Raw genomic sequence first — 17,112 nt, forward strand, 5'->3', positions numbered from 1 at the left:
TTTTAAATTTGTAAATCTAAAGAACAGTGGTAATTTCATACAAACCAAAAAAGTTGTGGTAAATTAATACTGTTCCAATAACTCGGGTGGCAAATTAATAAATTTTTAATAAAGATACAATTTACTATTAATCATAATTGATGTGTATTTATCAAACAGATATGGACGCAAATGTTAAAGATTGAGGTTGGAAAGCAGTAGCTTAAAAGTTATAGCACTAAAATATTTGGTAAACACTATCTGCTGTAATTTAGAAGTTATATTGATGTGGGTTTTCACTTGTATTATGGAAAATCTATTATATATTTAATAATTTTATCAAAATTATTATTTAAAATTTATATTTACTACATATTATTAATTTTTGTTTCATAATTATAACTTTTTTTCCACAGCAGTTGTAGCTTAAAAGTTACAGTACCTCAATCCCAAACGCACCTAAAATTATGACAAAATTAGTTTCCTAAAATAATTATTTGTTTCAATTAAATTTACTGTTGCAGTTTATACGTATTTATTAAGTTTGATATAAAATATGAATATTAAAATACTAACTAAGGTAACAATAATAAAAAAAATGATTTCCGAAATCTTTGTTTTGGAAATTCTTTTCTTTTATTTTAGAGGACAAAATCATTATTCTGTACACTTAATTAGTTAAGGCATAAATTCTATTAAATATTCTATTATTTTTAACGATTGGATGGTAAAATGATAGAAATTGAAACATTAAGTTTTTTAAAAAATGTAATTATTAGAAAATTTTGGTGATAATATCCCATATTAATATTCAAATGTGACGATGAAACCCGTATAATTAATTTTTTGAGTTGCAGATTGGACGGATGAAACATTATTAGTTGTTCATAATCGTTAATAAAAATCAAATAACAAAAATCATTAATTAATTAAAAAAATAGTGACATGCATACAAGGAGCAGAGAAAGTATTATCTTAGGAAAACTATATCCCATAAAAGTATTATGCACTACATAATTGAAATTAGTCTTTAGTTTTTTTTCAATTATAACTATTAATTTCAGTGTTCTTTTTTTCAAGGAACTAATGCGGAACATATTATTTTCTTTTTTCAAATATTGATATATTACAGTAATATTGGGTGCCTATTAATTAACTGTCGATTGTATTCTGATTTAGCCTAATTATCTAGTCGAAAAAATACATGTTCAAAGTAATATTATTTATTTTACCATATCATTTTTATTCCTATCCCGAAGGAAAAATTAAAAATATTTGTCGGGTCCACATTTTGTCGACATAAACACATGAAATCCAAAGGCTTTGATTTTCCTCCGCTGCTTCGACATCCGTTATCCGCACAAACGCAGCAAGGTATTTAACACTTCTGAGTCTAAATTTGCACTTAAAGCTGCTCATTATTTGATGTTGTAATGGCTTCTTTGAAACTTTTGTCCATTTCTTTGGACACAGTTGATTCACGGAAGCTCAATTTCGCTGCGAACCCACCTCAATTATCTGATCACTTCCCCATCTTTTCATTCACTAGGTCTTGTATAGTCACCACTTCGAATAGAGTCAAGCATGTTAAAAACGTTTCCTCTTCTGAAACTGACTTGTGTAGCATGAATGAATCAAAAGAAACTGATATTGGTATAGAAAATGATGTGGGCAGTGAGGTTTTTGTTGGAGAATGCTCGAATGTATCACGTAAAGTTAAGAAGGGACGGTATGGGGTGAAAAAAGGGAGTAAAAGAGATGTGGATATGAGTCTTAGGTTTAGGAGGAGTGCTAGGGAACAAGAAAGGGAGTACTTTTTTGCGAACGACGGTGAATTGGATGTTAATTATTCTGTTATTGGCGCTGATTTGAGTTTGGACGAGTGTAATGCGATATTGAAACGGCTTGAGAAGTATAGTGACAGCAAAAGTCTGAAGTTTTTTGAGTGGATGAGGACTAATGGGAAGTTGGAAAAGAATGTGATTGCTTATAATTTGGTTCTTCGAGTGTTTAGCAGGAGAGAAGATTGGGATGCCGCAGAGAAAATGATCAGGGAGGTAAGAATGAGTTTGGGCACTAAGCTGAATTTTCAGCTTTTTAACACGCTTATTTATGCATGTAATAAACGTGGGTGTGTGGAGTTGGGTGCAAAATGGTTCCATATGATGTTGGAATGTGATGTTCAGCCTAATGTTGCCACCTTTGGCATGCTCATGGGTCTTTACAAGAAGAGTTGGAGTGTTGAGGAGGCTGAATTTGCATTTAACCAAATGAGAAAGCTGGGACTTGTGTGTGAATCTGCTTACTCAGCAATGATTACAATCTATACCCGTTTGAGTTTGTATGAAAAAGCAGAAGAAGTAATTAGGTTGATCAGGGAAGATAAAGTAGTACCAAATTTGGAGAATTGGTTGGTGATGCTTAATGCTTATAGTCAGCAAGGTAAGCTAGAGGAGGCTGAACTAGTACTGGTCTCAATGCGAGAAGCAGGTTTTTCTCCAAATATTGTTGCTTACAACACATTAATCACTGGGTACGGGAAGGTATCTAATATGGACGCTTCTCAACGCCTGTTTTTGAGCATTAAGGATGTTGGATTAGAGCCAGATGAAACAACTTACCGCTCCATGATTGAAGGTTGGGGTCGAGCTGGAAATTACAGGGAGGCAAAATGGTACTATAAGGAACTCAAGCATTTGGGTTACAAGCCTAATGCATCTAACTTGTACACGCTAATAAATTTGCAAGCCAAATATGAAGATGAGGAGGGTGCTGTTAACACCCTTGATGATATGCTGAAGATGGGCTGCCAACATTCCTCCATCCTTGGTACTCTTTTGCAGGCATATGAGAAGGCTGGAAGAACTGATAATGTGCCTCGCATTTTAAAAGGGTCGCTCTATCAACATGTCTTATTCAATCTAACTTCTTGCTCCATTCTGGTCATGGCTTATGTGAAACATGGATTGATAGATGATGCTATGAAAGTTATGGGGGATAAAAGATGGAAAGATACAGTTTTTGAGGATAATTTGTATCATTTGTTGATTTGCTCATGCAAGGACTCGGGTCATCTTGCTAATGCAGTTAAGATATACTCTCATATGCACATTTGTGATGGGAAGCCAAACTTGCACATTATGTGCACAATGATTGACACTTACAGTGTCATGGGTATGTTCACTGAAGCTGAGAAACTTTATCTGAATTTGAAATCTTCAGGAATTAGATTGGACTTGATTGCCTTCACTGTTGTTGTGAGAATGTATGTAAAAGCTGGATCTTTGAAAGATGCTTGCGCTGTTTTAGAAACAATGGAGAAGCAAAAGGACATTGAACCAGATGCTTATCTGTACTGTGACATGCTCCGTATTTATCAACAATGTGGCATGCTGGATAAGTTGTCATATCTTTACTATAAAATTTTGAAGAGTGGAATCACTTGGAATCAGGAGTTGTACGATTGTGTAATAAATTGCTGCGCTCGTGCTCTACCAATTGATGAGCTCTCCAGGGTTTTCGATGAGATGCTTCAGCATGGGTTTACTCCTAATATCATTACCTTAAATGTCATGCTTGACATTTATGGAAAAGCTAAGCTATTCAAGAGGGTTAGGAAATTATTCAGTATGGCTAAAAAACTAGGTTTAGTGGATGTAATTTCTTACAATACAATCATTGCTGCCTATGGTCAAAATAAGAACTTAGAGAGTATGTCATCAACTGTTCAGGAAATGCAATTTGATGGCTTTTCAGTTTCCCTTGAAGCCTACAATTCAATGTTGGATGCCTACGGCAAAGAAGGTCAAATGGAGAATTTTAAAAATGTCTTGCGGAGAATGAAGGAAACGAGTTGTACTTTCGATCATTATACTTATAACATTATGATCGATATATATGGAGAGCAAGGATGGATCAATGAAGTTGTAGGTGTGCTGACAGAACTGAAAGAATGTGGGCTCAGACCTGATTTGTGCAGCTATAACACATTGATAAAGGCATATGGAATTGCTGGAATGGTTGAGGATGCTGTAGGATTGGTAAAAGAAATGAGAGAGAATGGCATTGAACCCGATAAGATAACATACACTAATATGATCACTGCATTGCAGAGAAATGATAAGTTTTTAGAGGCCATTAAGTGGTCCTTGTGGATGAAGCAGATAGGCTTACAAGATTGACTAAGCTGATCTATGTAATCTTTTTCGTGCTCTGCCTATTGTCTGTCTCCACACCTAAAAGAGCCTGGACTTCAGATCTTTCTCAATGAATCAAATTTCATTGTCCTGGTAAGATATTCAAATTACTGCAAGCAGCACACTAACTTATATTCCTAGTCTACTTTATATTGCTTCAATTGTGTGGATGTCCCTAATAATCACACTATAAGCTTTTAGCCTTTTTTTTTTCTAGCTAAATGACTTGATAATTCTGTTTGCAGGTGTGCTACTTACTCTCAAATTTTAGCCTTGAAGCCTTGAAATCCTGTATATGCCACAAGTGAAATCAGTAATGAGGCAATTTGTGAGCACGTTGCAAAAGGTTTCAATCACAGCACAAGTATGAAGAAGTAAAAGTTTTTACCTTTGCAGCTAGTGGATGAAAGTGAAATTATTCCTCGGAAATCAAATGGCGAGACAAATAAAATGCTTGGAGTACATAATGCTCAGCCATCCAACACCAGTTCAAGTAAAAATTGTAGATTTGTGATATATACACGTTCTGTTTCCTGGTAAAGTATGAATAATAAATCGAATAGAATGGCATTGTTATTCAAGCAGTTGCTTCTGTATCTTCAGTGTTTGCCTGGGGAGATGACTAGTGAACCAGTAATTGTAAATGCTGTAAATACAGAAATTATTTTGATGTATTCACCCTGTGAAGTTAATGAATGATGAATCTGAGATTTAAAACTGATGCGTACTTTAGAGGCATGATTGTTATGCTGATTGGAAAAAGCCTTCATTTGCTTGTTTTACATTCGAACTTCAAAATGCAACGTCCTTTCATCTTATTAGAGATTCAGCATTCACAAATGTAAATAAGTTGTGGATTTGCATACTGCTTTACTTTCATTGGAAGAGGGAAAATAGATTATAACGTGCAATATTATTTGCTGTCACGTAATCGGCTGGTAAATCTTTTTATATATGTAGTCTATTGGTTATAGTTGAATCCACTGCCGTCCAATGTGTCAATTGCTATTTTTTTATAAGGAGAGTTGATCAATTACACTTGTAAATTTTTTGTGTGATTCCATTATCTTAGCCAAAATTGTTACACAGTTTCTGTTCCTAAGTGTACATCACGCTTTCTTCATTTGAAAAGAATAATTTGAATCAATGACTTCCAATGATCACAACTTGTACAGCTAAATGCAAAAGAACCTGCTGTTAAGATCCAAGACAGTATCTCAGTCACCTCCAAAAAAGCCACCAAACTGATGAGAATTTATGACTAGTAATCTGATCCATGCGTGTGTTTGCTTGTGTATTTGGATGGGACAGCAGGGTGGCCATCCTCATTTTTCAGGAACATATGCCGTATGCTTGCCATCAGCCATAGGCAAGGACATTTCTTGTGATCTATCCTGGCTACAATACAAAAGTGATCTTGTGCTCTTTATTTTCAGACTTCAACTTTCTGTACAATTCTGTATCAACTTTACCACAGAAGGGCATCCAGGATCCTTTTGGGGTCGAGAAGATAATCTTGCTTCTGCACCTTTCAGGTATCCAGAGGAGAATTAGTTGAAAAAGTATGGTGATTCAAGAACCTCTTCTAAGTCAAAGTTGCCTCTCTCAGGAAGAGAAGGAAATGACAATGTTGGGTATGATGTCTGAAAGCTCTCGAGCAACTGGAACAATAAGTAATGAATTACATTAGTCAACAGGAATGAACAGAAATTTTTTTTACATTTGCTTCAACTAAACTATGGCCTTTCATAAACGTAGGATTATTTTGTTAAATAACTTTAAAATGTGAATCATTGGTGAGGTTAAAATCCATGCAGTTTCCTGTTTTGCAACTGATTTTCTACATGGAAACATTCTAATGAAGTAGGCTAGTGCCATTTTTGTCTAGTTAAATTGCTTTCCCAAGAAAAAGGAAATGGTAAAAGAATCATTGCAAAACCACCACTGTGAAAGTCATTCTTTCTCTCAGTTGCTACCATGCATACACAAAATGTTCACCCTACAGGCACTCCTTTCAATATGGAGAAATAAGTCCTTATGAACTTACATTTTCCAGCATTGGCATGTTGTAAAGCTCCACAAACTTTTTCCTAAGTATCTGATTCATCTCATCCACATCACATGCATGTGTCCAGAAGGAGTCATGAACCCCTGAGAACAGATTCGTTAGACAAGAAAGTTCATGTAGAGGAAATATAATAGATACTAATTCCTTCAGTTTATTAGTAACAAAAATAAAGGAGGTGCAGAAAAGTGCCACTGAAATCCAAGCAACCAAAGGATGAATGACACAGGACAATTTCAATTCAAATCTTTCTTGGGAAGCAATTTTTCTTGGTGTCTGCTTGTTCATCAAATGCATTAAAGGACTAAACACTCTCCAAAGCAGACTGGAATGACAAACCTGCAAAATGTAAGCCAGCATCCCTACAGGCAACAGCCGTCATCATCATGTGAGAACCATCCAGCGAATGTACAAAATTTGGAGGAAATGCAGTTCTTTGCTTTCTAATCTCTACCTGGAAAATTGACATGGTAATGGAATTTACTGGAGACAGCAAAAAGGACTGAAAGGAAGAAGAGCTCAGCACTTGACTACAAATATACTTACCAAGTTACCCTCCCTCTGTAAGGCCAAAACCTGGAGAGATGTTCTTATCTGCAACCACAAGCCAAGTTCAAATCTTTTATGAGAACATAAAGATACATCCCACTGGAAGTTTTCAAAATAAAGAGGCAACTTATGGTTGGATCACATGCACAACAATGAACAACAAAGTTTACACTCACAAGATGTCGTTCATTTTTACAGTAGGGTTGGACAACAGGAAGCCCTAGGGGAGTGGTCCACCGCACTGGTTGATTTTCTGAAGCAATAACCTGTAAAAGTTTGCGAAAATATTACTATATCACGACTCAAACCTAGAAATTTTTCACAAGCATGTCAGCTTGATTTTATGTTAAATTAAAAAAAAAAAAAGCCATACCTTTGCACAATCTCCAAGCCAACCCATTATGCTCCGAGCAGCTTCAAATATCTCTCCAAGGGCAGTCAATGTGACCTGCGGAAAAGATTGTTTAAACTTGAGAATAAATTCACATTAAGAATCTCCCAAAGTAAATAGCTGCGAGCTTAGTTGGGAAGATCTCTTGTAGCCAGTAAGAGGTCTAGATCAAATCCCACTAAAGTTATAAAGAAGAAAGGAAAAATCCCATATGGATAGAAGACAACAAAGTTGAAAGTTTTTCATTTATTTACTAAATAAAAATGAGAATTCAAATCAGTGATTATGCCCTCAAATAACAACTTAATGGTCGTGATCAGTATGTTAATTGCTTACCTTAGCAGCATAGCAAGCTGCAGCAAACAGCTGTCTATCATCAGTAATATGACCCTTCTCCTCTAATCTTCTTTTTATTTGCTCACGTGCCCCAACAAAAGTGACACCATATACTGAGGTCATCACGGTTTGTTTCACCAATTTCCTATCCACCTGAAGTGTCCCAAATTTCAGTCAGTTTGAGAAATAGAAACACAAAAACCAGTCAAGAATTTTGAAAGACCAACCTGGTCAATTAAAATCTTGGCCAATAAAGCCTGTGGATGTTTTGAATGATCCTTGTTGCTGTCCCTCTTCATGATTTCATGAACTCTGCCCAAATGAAGTGATATTGGTCAATCATGAACTCTCTCAAATAAAGTCAATTTGGTCTCATGTCAAAATTTTCATCATAAAAATAGTACTTAAATTGAGAGAAAAAAATGTCAAAATAAAAAGGGAATTCACATGTAATGATGGGAATTCACATGTAATGATCATCTAATTAATTAGATAATAGAACAAACATGATCTATGTAATAGCTTTAAACAAGCAAGACAATAACTGCCTAAACAGCATGCTGCTAGTGAGAAATATTAAAATCCTCTATTAAAATTAAGGTGATCTTGTTCAGTACACACATCATAAAGTTAATCTCACTTTCAATTGCCACTATCCCTTAAGCAGAGTGCAATAATTTTTTACTCTTGTTATCCTTCTCAGAAAAGTGTTCTCCCCCCACCCCCCCTTCAATTTGTAACACGTTGTCAAAATTATGAACAATACTCTTCAAACTCAATAATATAGAAAAATGAATGTCCGTCAAGTTTATCTAATAACAATGATTGGATTAAGAGCTAATTGTGAAATTAATTTTTTACCTCACAGCTATTTCTGAATAAACATCAGCTGGCTTCTCTCCGGCTACTAAGTTAACTGCAGCTGCTTCTAACTGTGAAAACACATACAACAGAACAACAAATAAAGAGAAAAGGTGAGAACATAAATAAGCTTCAAAGGGGAAGAATAATTGAAATATTAATCATTCAACAAAAGAAGGAATAAAATATAAAAAGCATGAGAAAAAGCCTACAGTGTTTCTCCCCAAGGCTGCATAATGCTGTAGGCCATTGCACGAACCATCCTTGCTTACGCAAGAAGAAAAGAAATCACCGAGTTAGTTTTAAAGGAAAAGAAATAGCAGAAACTAAGCACAAAATAAACGTCAAAATAGAATCTAACAACTTGCAAAACAAAGACAAAATAGGCAGACTTATAAAACTTGTTTGTTGCGCAACATTTCAGCTTATAAAAGTTTTCATTATCCCCTTTATGTTTTCAATGACACTATTAAAACATTTACCTGATGGATTGGCAGGTGAGAGATGACAGAATGTGGTGACGAGCTCTTTAATGCTTCTGCCAGATTAATACATGCAGCTAAACACTGAAAAGGATCTTCAGCCGTTAACCACCATCGGCTTCCATTAATAGGGTTTTCTGCTGAATCAAAAATTTCATACAAATGATTTTCCACAAATGCCAGGCGTCCATCATGTGAAAGCTTCTCAACACCACCTGAAAAAAGGTTTGCTAAATGTATTTTCAGCCATCGTAACCCAGACTTCCCTAATGGTCGTCCTTCAGCGAACTCAAGAACTCCTCGACAAACATCAGAACTTAGGTGATTCAGATGTGGATGCATTGGGTATGCACGGCCTCGGAAATCAAGATTGTGAGGGTAATAAAAGCCTTCCTCATCCTTCATTCTGCGAGCCACCTGTCTTAGAACAATATTGTTCAATATCCATGCTCACAAATAGAAACCTTAACGGTACAAACTGGATGTACTTGCAAATCAAAGATTTAAGTCACCGAACCCAACTGAAATAGGATTCCTGATATCCCATTCTTTTAAAGCCACATTTAACTTATAAAAACCCAAAATTTCATATGACCGGACAGCGAACACAATGTCAAATAAATGTTAAGTCACAGCTTGATCTATAGCAGACCAAAAACTGGAAAAGTAAAGCAGGCTATGACTTCAGTAGCTCAGAGAGCAGACTCATTATCATCTCTTTTTTATAGGGGAGGTCCTTACATAAGTTACCATATGTTGTCCAATACTGCAGAAAGATATCATCTCAGAAGGATTAACATCTTACAGAGAGCTTAAGTTCGGTATCACATCGTTGAGAATGCCTCTCTTGGTTAATTTTCTTTGCCTTTCTCACACTCCATTTCCACTTTTGAACTTCAGTCATATCCTCAGAGAGGGGCTTCTCTGGTATGAGAACCTAAGCACCAAAAAGGAAAGAATTCAGGCAAGATGAACAAAATAGCAAGCTGACAAATAAAAGAAAAGTTCATACGTCAAGCAAATAAAGTAGCATACCAACAGCTTATCTGTAACTGACCGGCCAGAGAACATAAAGAAAAGGGAAGTTGATGCAGCACAAAGAAAGCAGAACACAAATTATTTTTTCACATAAAGAATTCAGATGAAAGTTTGTCTTACATCATTACGATCAACCAAGCCTGCAATATTTCCACCACTAACCCAAATGCTCTCCAAGACACTAAGAACCTGTTTGTTCACCCTCCATTTGGTGCTTCCAAGGGTATCCAGAGCCTGCTTAACCGCCATTTCAGGGAAATATTGAAGTCAAACAACTTCATATGATGATGCATAGGAACCATATATGAGGTTCAAGTACCGCTAGCAATTAGATCAGAGTATTCAATGTGATTAACAATTCATAATAAGCTTTCAATTTTAAGAACGAAAATCTTAAATAATAACTTGGAACACCACTTTATTATACTGGAAGAACAAAGTTCTCAACACTGTAGGAGCCAAACTACATATGCACATACAGGGACCTAGCATCCTTTGATACATATTATAAAATACTTTTCAAAAGCACGTCGCGGCTGGAAAACTATATTCTTCTAGAGTTATCTTTTTCCGGGCACAGCCGCGCCCAAAAATAAGTGACCGAAGGTCGGGGCGTCAAAACCCCCCAGTGGAAAAAGGCCAAAAAAACGGGTGGGCTATAGCCTTGTGGGGTGGGGCTGGCCAAGTTCGACCGCCGGACTCGGAATGGCGCGAGACTTTGCAAGGGGCCTCCGTGTGCCAAAAATAGGCCACAGGCACAGCCGCGCCTAAAAATAAGCGACCGAAGGCCGGGGCGCCAAAACCCCCCAGCATAAAATGCCAAAAAAATGGGTGGGCTATAGCCTTGGGGGGTGGGGCTGGCCTAGTTCGTCCGCCGGACTCGGAATGGCGTGAGACTTTGCGAGGGGCCTCCGTGTCTTTGTCATCAGCATGCTACAGACGAACTCAAGTATACTCTGTCAAATATTTGAAATCAGGTGCTGATGTTTTCCCTAAAATCTTTTGCCATCAAATCCACATGACGTTTTTTACCCTGACCTATTGAAAAAAAGAAAAAAAGAACGAACTTCCGTTGCCCCTTTTTTTTGGTTTACCTCAAATACTTTCTTCATGCAGTTCCCAGTAACACTCTTAAGTGCCTCTTGCTGCTTTCGAGATCCATGAGTACGCATGACATAAGAAGGTAAGAACAGGTACCCACCCTTGTTGTATCTGGAAGAAGTTCAGAATTGATTGAGAGTAAAATATCAAAGCTATTTAAAATAACCATGGCAGGGAATATGCAGTCCTTAAGGTTCTATTTTTTTTACTATCTTCAAAACATTAGAATTTTGACTACTTTAATCAACGATTATATTCCCCCTTTGAAGATAAAATGGGATTTAAGGACAAAATGTGAAAGGGCATGTTGAGTTTTGTGGCTACTCATGATACTTTATTTTCTATAGGTCATACCCTTTCCATTTCTTTGGCGGTACCAACATTGGAACATAAGGAATCAACATATGCTTGGCCTGCAGAAGTACAATTACAAATTAAATTAGTCAAATAGTAAATGCCAAGTCCCAAGAAATAACAAAAGAAAAAGGATAGCTTGCAAGAGTAAGGGGCCTTCTTCATTTTTGTTAATCCAATGAAAACCAAAGATAACATATAAGGGTGTTGACGTCTTTTATGATACTATATTAGAGAGGACGCAATGTTCACACACAATACAGATAATGTTGAACTATTAAGATTTGGAGCACACAAACTACTATGTCAGATAGTCTGACTTTTGTATCCTAAGAAGGCAGATAGAATAAGAGCTTGTAATCAATATTTTTATACAAATGGAACAAATATGAAGAATAGAAAGAAAAGAGATGGCTTAACTCACAGATCTATCAAGCCCTTCCAGCACTAGGGGATCGCATTCTACAACCCCATACCTCTTTGTAGTTTTCTGCCTACAGAAACCAAAGAGATCAAAATAGCAGTCAACAGATAATAAAAAACAAACATAAAATTAGCATCAATAATTTTCCTCACAAGTCCTACCCCATATACTTATGCCTCACCATGTGACCAAAAATAAACTGCAGGAAGTAAGCTATCAAAAACTAATCAAGACTTCAGGCAAATCCTACCAACAAATGGCCAACAACCGCATTGTGTAAAAGATCCTTTGGTGGATCATAATTTAGAGGCACGTATCCAACTCTGAAGAAGAACTGCAGATAAGATAGAAATGAAGTCTCACCCTGGATGCTTCAATATAGTTTTAAATCTGTGCCGAAATGCAGGCCGAACATCAGGTGGACTATAATCTGCCGGGTTAACTGGATGTTGTACATAAGCTGTTTCGATCAATAGCTCCACAAGGCGGCTTCCCAGCTGCACAAGCACATCCCAGGAAGAAAAATATCAAAAATTAAAATCCAAAAGATGATAGAATATTTCAAAGAAAATAATAATAACAATAATAATAATAATAAGAAGAAGAAGAAGAAGAAGAAGAAGAAGAAGAAGAAGATGAAGAAGAAGGAAAAGCCTGGTCAAGTAACCCTTTCAGAAAAAGTGATACCTTAGCCTGGGTATCTCGACCCCAAGGTTTTGTTTCTTCATTTTTTAGCAGCTTCTGTGCCTCCATAACCCTTTTACTTTTGATCAAACTATTAACCCGTTTCCTTAGCAGCTCTTTTTCCTTGCTCAGAACCTCTTCAGTATCAGCTATAATCTTCTTCCTCTTGTAATTCTTAGTTTTCTCCAAGAAACTATGAATCCTAATCTGGGATGATATAAATTAAATACATGTGAATAGACCTGACAAAACAAAATCTGTCTCCTGATATAACTTTTGCAGCAAATTAAATTTCAGGTGCCTAAATAATAAGAATTGAGAGATCGCACCCATCAGCAAGCTGACTACAGAAGAAGGAATTCACGTCAGAAACATAAATCATCCTTATCTAGTTAAGACCATTCTACAACTCTACAGGTTTCTAATTAGAAACAGCTTGTGTTAATCACATGGAGGCCACATTTTGCTTTGGACAGACAGAAAATTCATGTAATGGTAATTAACTGGCATAGAGAGATGGTTAGTTGAGTTGGGCCAAATAAGTCGCCAATGAAGAAAGGCGTAAAAACAAACAATAGAGGGACCAAGCCACATACAAAATTGAAATACATACTGAAATTATAAAAAATAATCCTACTTTAGTATAGTGTTGCAAAACCGCAGATCCGCTATTTCCTCATCACCTCAGATTTAGTATACGCATATTGCTCTTTTGGTTTTCTAACTAAAGCACGTGTATTCCAAAGTAAATTTGGCAAGCAAGTATGTCGCAAACCTCTATTCACCAACACAAACTAAAAGCAACAAAACCGAAGCTTTTACACTAACCTCCTGTTCAATAGCCATGCCAATGTGCACTGCAGCTTGGACAACCTGAACACACCTATCTTCATGCCCTGCCATGACCAAACCCATCATCTTATGCATCACAATAACAGCCATCTTATCAGCTGGCAACAACTCAATATGAGGCGCATATGCGGCCTTCTGTTTCTTTGTCCTCTGCATCTTCTGCTCCCTCTCTATTGCCTCACTCAATGGCCCAAACCACCCCAAAAACAGCCCCTTTATATGCGGCAAATTCGGTGCTAACCTCTTCTCAATCATTTTTGCTTCCAGCTCTTTATACTCATCCACCATTCTCTCCCAAGCTTCAGTCTCCTGCTTCACCTGTCTCCTCCTTAACAAATTAAACTTCCTTTTCTTCATTTCTCTATACTCTTGTAGCTTGATTCTCTTGTAAAGACCCTTCAAAAAAATAGAAGAAAACCAAGGTGGGTCCTGCACAAAAATTCTCCTTCGCGGTTCCAAGCACATAAGCTGATGATTGGTTGAATTTTCACTTCTGGGTATCACTGGATCAGCACAAGTTTCAATGTTTTCAACTCTTTGATGGAAATTTTGCTCCTGTTCGCAAGTGGGTATGTGAAAATCTACTGAATTTTCAATATTTTCCATGAAATTACTTTGAATAGAGTCTTGTAAAGGGCGAGGGCGAAGTCGAGTTGGTTTAGAAGAGGAACTTTTCAAATTGACAGGAAAAGAAGAGGAGGAGGAGGAGGAGGAGCTGCAAGAGTGCAAAAAGTGAAGAATTTTGGACGACCCGTCGTCTCTTTTGGTATTGAAGATATTAAGGGCTTTTCGGGTAGCTGTTGTTGTGCTTGTAGAACACGTTGGAGGGTATTGAATTTGAGAAATTGAAGCAGCGGAAGCCATTTTTGAGATTGGTTGGTGAAGATAAGGCTCGGTGTCAGCGGAGAGTGAAGAACATGAAAAAGAAAAAAAAATAAAAAAAGAGTATCTCAAGAACCTCCCTTAAACCTCACTGTGTGGACTGTTTTTCGAAGATATTTTTGGTACATTTTCAGTCTCTGTCTCTCTCTCTTTTTTATTTTTTATTTTTTATTTTTTATTTTTTTCCTACAAATACATTTTAGTTTTTATTATTCTTAAACTCTTGATTTTTCTGGGGCACTAGTTACTGGAACCCTCATTTTCTACTGTCCTTTTCGAAATTTTGTAGCAAGCTGGGCCAAATAACAACAAAAATAATGAACATTTTCATCAGACCCGCCTAATCAAAATATCCGAAAACAGTTATCCTCTATGGTAATTATTTTTTTAAATAAAAATCAGATCAATTACTCTTGGACAATTTATATATATATATATATTTATAAACAAACATTAGTTATGTTTGACTATTAATACAAAAAATTATCAACCGGTTAAAAATTAACTGCGTAAGCTATTTATTAGAGCTAAAACACTTACTTCAAATTGGAGATTATGAGCTCAAACCTTGCAGGGCTGGGAGCTATTATTAGAGATGAGAGCGGGAAGGTGATAGCAGCTGCAATTAAGGTCTCAAAATTCTTTGGAGATGTTTCTTTTGCTGAGGCAGAAGTCATGGAATGGGGCATGCAGATTGCTAGAGATGCACATGTACGAGCTTTGATTGTGGAATCAGATGCACAAGGACTGGTTAACTTAGTAAACAACAAGTAGAGCAGTAGAACCGAGATTTATTGGGTACTTCCAGAAATTCAAAGTTTAATGAAACAATTTGAGCAAGTTAGTATCAAGTATGCACATAGATCTTGTAATGCCATTACCCATTCTCTAGCTAAACTAGCTTTAGAAAAATACGAAATTATTGTATGGATGGGTTCATACCCTTCACATTTGATATACCTACTTTCTTCCTTAAATGAATAGAATCTTCCTTTTTCAAAAAAAAAAAAAAAAAAAACTTTCATTTATGACTAAACATGAATAGCGATCTAACTTAAAATACCTGATTATGGCAATAAAAAAAAATACTTAGTTATATAAACCTTTCATTTATATAACCTCTGTCAAAACCTTTCATTTAGGAGTGAAACTTTCTACATCTGTACAAGATCCTTATAACCCTTCCTTTCAATTAGATATTTAAAATACCTCAATTTAAATTATAAAATATAAATTCTTATAAAAAAAATTAATCATCTTTCCATAAAATTTTACCCTAAAAGAAGCATCTTTTTTAAGTATTTATTATAAAATACATAAAAATCATAAAAATCTTTAATTATTTTCTTTTTATTATATTATTTATATCTCCATAGCTCAAAACTCTTATAATTTTTTTTAAAAATATTTTTTAATTAAAATTTAAAATATAAATAAAAATCACAAAATGAGATGGGTGTAAAATAATGGTTTATTTAAGCGTTTGATGAAATTTTTATTGAAAACAAAAAACGAATTAATTTGTCCTCGGCTATTTAGGTAATTTCAATAAGAAAGTGGCTTTATGAGGAATTTTAGGGAGCGTCGAAAGACCTACTAGTCATTTAGGCCTTTCAGGCTTTTAATTGTGTGCCTGATCCACGCTCGATGGGCTGCATTTTTTGTGACGTTAATGGGCGAGCGAGTTGAGCTTCCAGAGCCCCTTTAAAATTCTATTGAAGCCCCACTATTTATATCTACAACTCTTTCTTCGATAAAAATAATAAAAAGAAAAGGACAAAAAATTACACGAGTTTTAATTAAATTTTACTATCATCTAGAATAAATTAACTATATTATAAACATTTTTTTCGTAAAAAAATCTCATTTTATAAATAATTTAGTTTTCCACTGATTCAAAATTATTTTAATTCATCAAAAAATAAATTATATTGTGTATTAAATATAAAGGGAAAATTTACAAAAATAACCATAAAATTTTATTATTTTCACTATTAACCCTCTCAACTTTTTTCTATCAACATTAGCCAAACACACGCTTTTCTCCCAAAATTACCCTTCTTTACAAACCAAAAGCAACTTTCTTTCTCCCCTTTCGTCAAACCAAAGGCAGCTTCCCACTTTTGAATCATCAACCAACGGCAACGGCAAAAGGCAACGATAAAAAATAAAATCCGATCATAATTTATCCGGATCCAACACTAATCGGCATCACATAGTGGTATGAGTTGTTTTCTTAACTTGCTTGAGAGTTTGACTGAACAACGAATGGTTTCGTGGGTGAATCAGGTTTGGTGCGACAGGCACTTGTCGCACCAAGCCTTAGTGCGACAGGTTCCCAGAGTTTGCCAGTAGATTTTGGGGTTGTTTCTTCTGGAGTTGTTTGCAATGGGATATTTTATGTCTATTCTGAGACTGACAAACTGGCAAGATATGACATAGAAAGAGGCTTCTGGATTGGAATCCAAACCTCTCCATTTCCTCCCCGTGTTATTGAGTACTACCCAAAACTTGTATCCTGTAGTGGTCGTCTATTCATGCTTTCTGTCTCCTGGTGTGAAGGGGATGGTCAAATAGGCTGTAGAAACAAGGCAGTGAGAAAATTATGGGAGCTAGATCTCATGTACCTCGCCTGGACTGAGGTCTCTGTACATCCTGATTCTCCAATGGACTGGAATGTTGCATTTGTTGCAGACATAAACCATATATTTGGTGTCGAAATGTTTAAGATATTTGGTCAGGTGCTGGACTTCTTGACTGTATGTGACGTGTCAGAAAAGAGGATGAACTGGAGCCATATCTCAAGGAATCACATGGCTCATGAACTGGATGCTACTTCATGCATGACTAAATCATTGGCTATTTTACATCTGTAATCTTGTTGGCGTGTGTGCTGATTCATGTTGGAAATTTTAGGC

General features: G+C 36.0%; 3 protein-coding genes across 3 annotated transcripts; 2 read left to right on the plus strand and 1 right to left on the minus strand.

Moving 5' to 3' along the window:
- Nucleotides 1–1,298: 1,298 nt before the first annotated feature.
- LOC18053855 (pentatricopeptide repeat-containing protein At4g30825, chloroplastic) lies at nucleotides 1,299–4,847 on the plus strand. Its single transcript, XM_006453502.2, has 2 exons — nucleotides 1,299–4,268; nucleotides 4,421–4,847. Exon 1 carries the CDS (start codon nucleotides 1,413–1,415, stop codon nucleotides 4,158–4,160), a length of 2,748 nt encoding a protein of 915 aa, XP_006453565.2. The 5' UTR covers nucleotides 1,299–1,412; the 3' UTR covers nucleotides 4,161–4,268; nucleotides 4,421–4,847.
- Nucleotides 4,848–5,208: 361 nt separating this feature from the next.
- On the minus strand, nucleotides 5,209–14,351 carry LOC18053856 (DNA-directed RNA polymerase 3, chloroplastic). Its single transcript, XM_006453503.2, has 19 exons — nucleotides 13,289–14,351; nucleotides 12,464–12,667; nucleotides 12,140–12,273; nucleotides 11,777–11,846; nucleotides 11,353–11,411; nucleotides 10,992–11,109; nucleotides 10,018–10,131; nucleotides 9,665–9,796; nucleotides 8,860–9,276; nucleotides 8,590–8,640; nucleotides 8,378–8,448; nucleotides 7,744–7,828; nucleotides 7,517–7,669; nucleotides 7,163–7,237; nucleotides 6,966–7,055; nucleotides 6,787–6,834; nucleotides 6,580–6,694; nucleotides 6,223–6,326; nucleotides 5,209–5,836 (listed from the first exon to the last, which is right to left on the minus strand). Exons 1-19 carry the CDS (start codon nucleotides 14,174–14,176, stop codon nucleotides 5,726–5,728), a joined length of 3,039 nt encoding a protein of 1,012 aa, XP_006453566.1. The 5' UTR covers nucleotides 14,177–14,351; the 3' UTR covers nucleotides 5,209–5,725.
- Nucleotides 14,352–14,749: 398 nt separating this feature from the next.
- On the plus strand, nucleotides 14,750–17,070 carry LOC18053857 (F-box/kelch-repeat protein At5g42360). Its single transcript, XM_024177935.1, has 2 exons — nucleotides 14,750–14,944; nucleotides 16,498–17,070. Exons 1-2 carry the CDS (start codon nucleotides 14,750–14,752, stop codon nucleotides 17,068–17,070), a joined length of 768 nt encoding a protein of 255 aa, XP_024033703.1.
- Nucleotides 17,071–17,112: the final 42 nt, after the last annotated feature.

The sequence above is a fragment of the Citrus clementina genome, unplaced genomic scaffold, assembly GCF_000493195.1.
Source record: "Citrus clementina cultivar Clemenules unplaced genomic scaffold, Citrus_clementina_v1.0 scaffold_1, whole genome shotgun sequence".
NCBI lineage: Eukaryota > Viridiplantae > Streptophyta > Magnoliopsida > Sapindales > Rutaceae > Citrus > Citrus x clementina.

Bases quoted from the DNA above. Each gene is read 5' to 3' on its own strand.
- LOC18053855 (XM_006453502.2), top strand. From the start codon at position 1,413: ATGGCTTCTTTGAAACTTTTGTCCATTTCTTTGGACACAGTTGATTCA.
- LOC18053856 (XM_006453503.2), bottom strand. From the start codon at position 14,176: ATGGCTTCCGCTGCTTCAATTTCTCAAATTCAATACCCTCCAACGTGT. The intron at 11,110-11,352 runs GTATGACCTATA...AACTTCTTCCAG, and splicing joins CCGCCAAAGAAATGGAAAGG to ATACAACAAGGGTGGGTACC. The intron at 9,797-10,017 runs GTAAGACAAACT...TTTGGTGCTTAG, and splicing joins GCTTGGTTGATCGTAATGAT to GTTCTCATACCAGAGAAGCC.
- LOC18053857 (XM_024177935.1), top strand. From the start codon at position 14,750: ATGAGCTCAAACCTTGCAGGGCTGGGAGCTATTATTAGAGATGAGAGC. The intron at 14,945-16,497 runs GTTAACTTAGTA...TTGGTGCGACAG, and splicing joins AATCAGATGCACAAGGACTG to GCACTTGTCGCACCAAGCCT.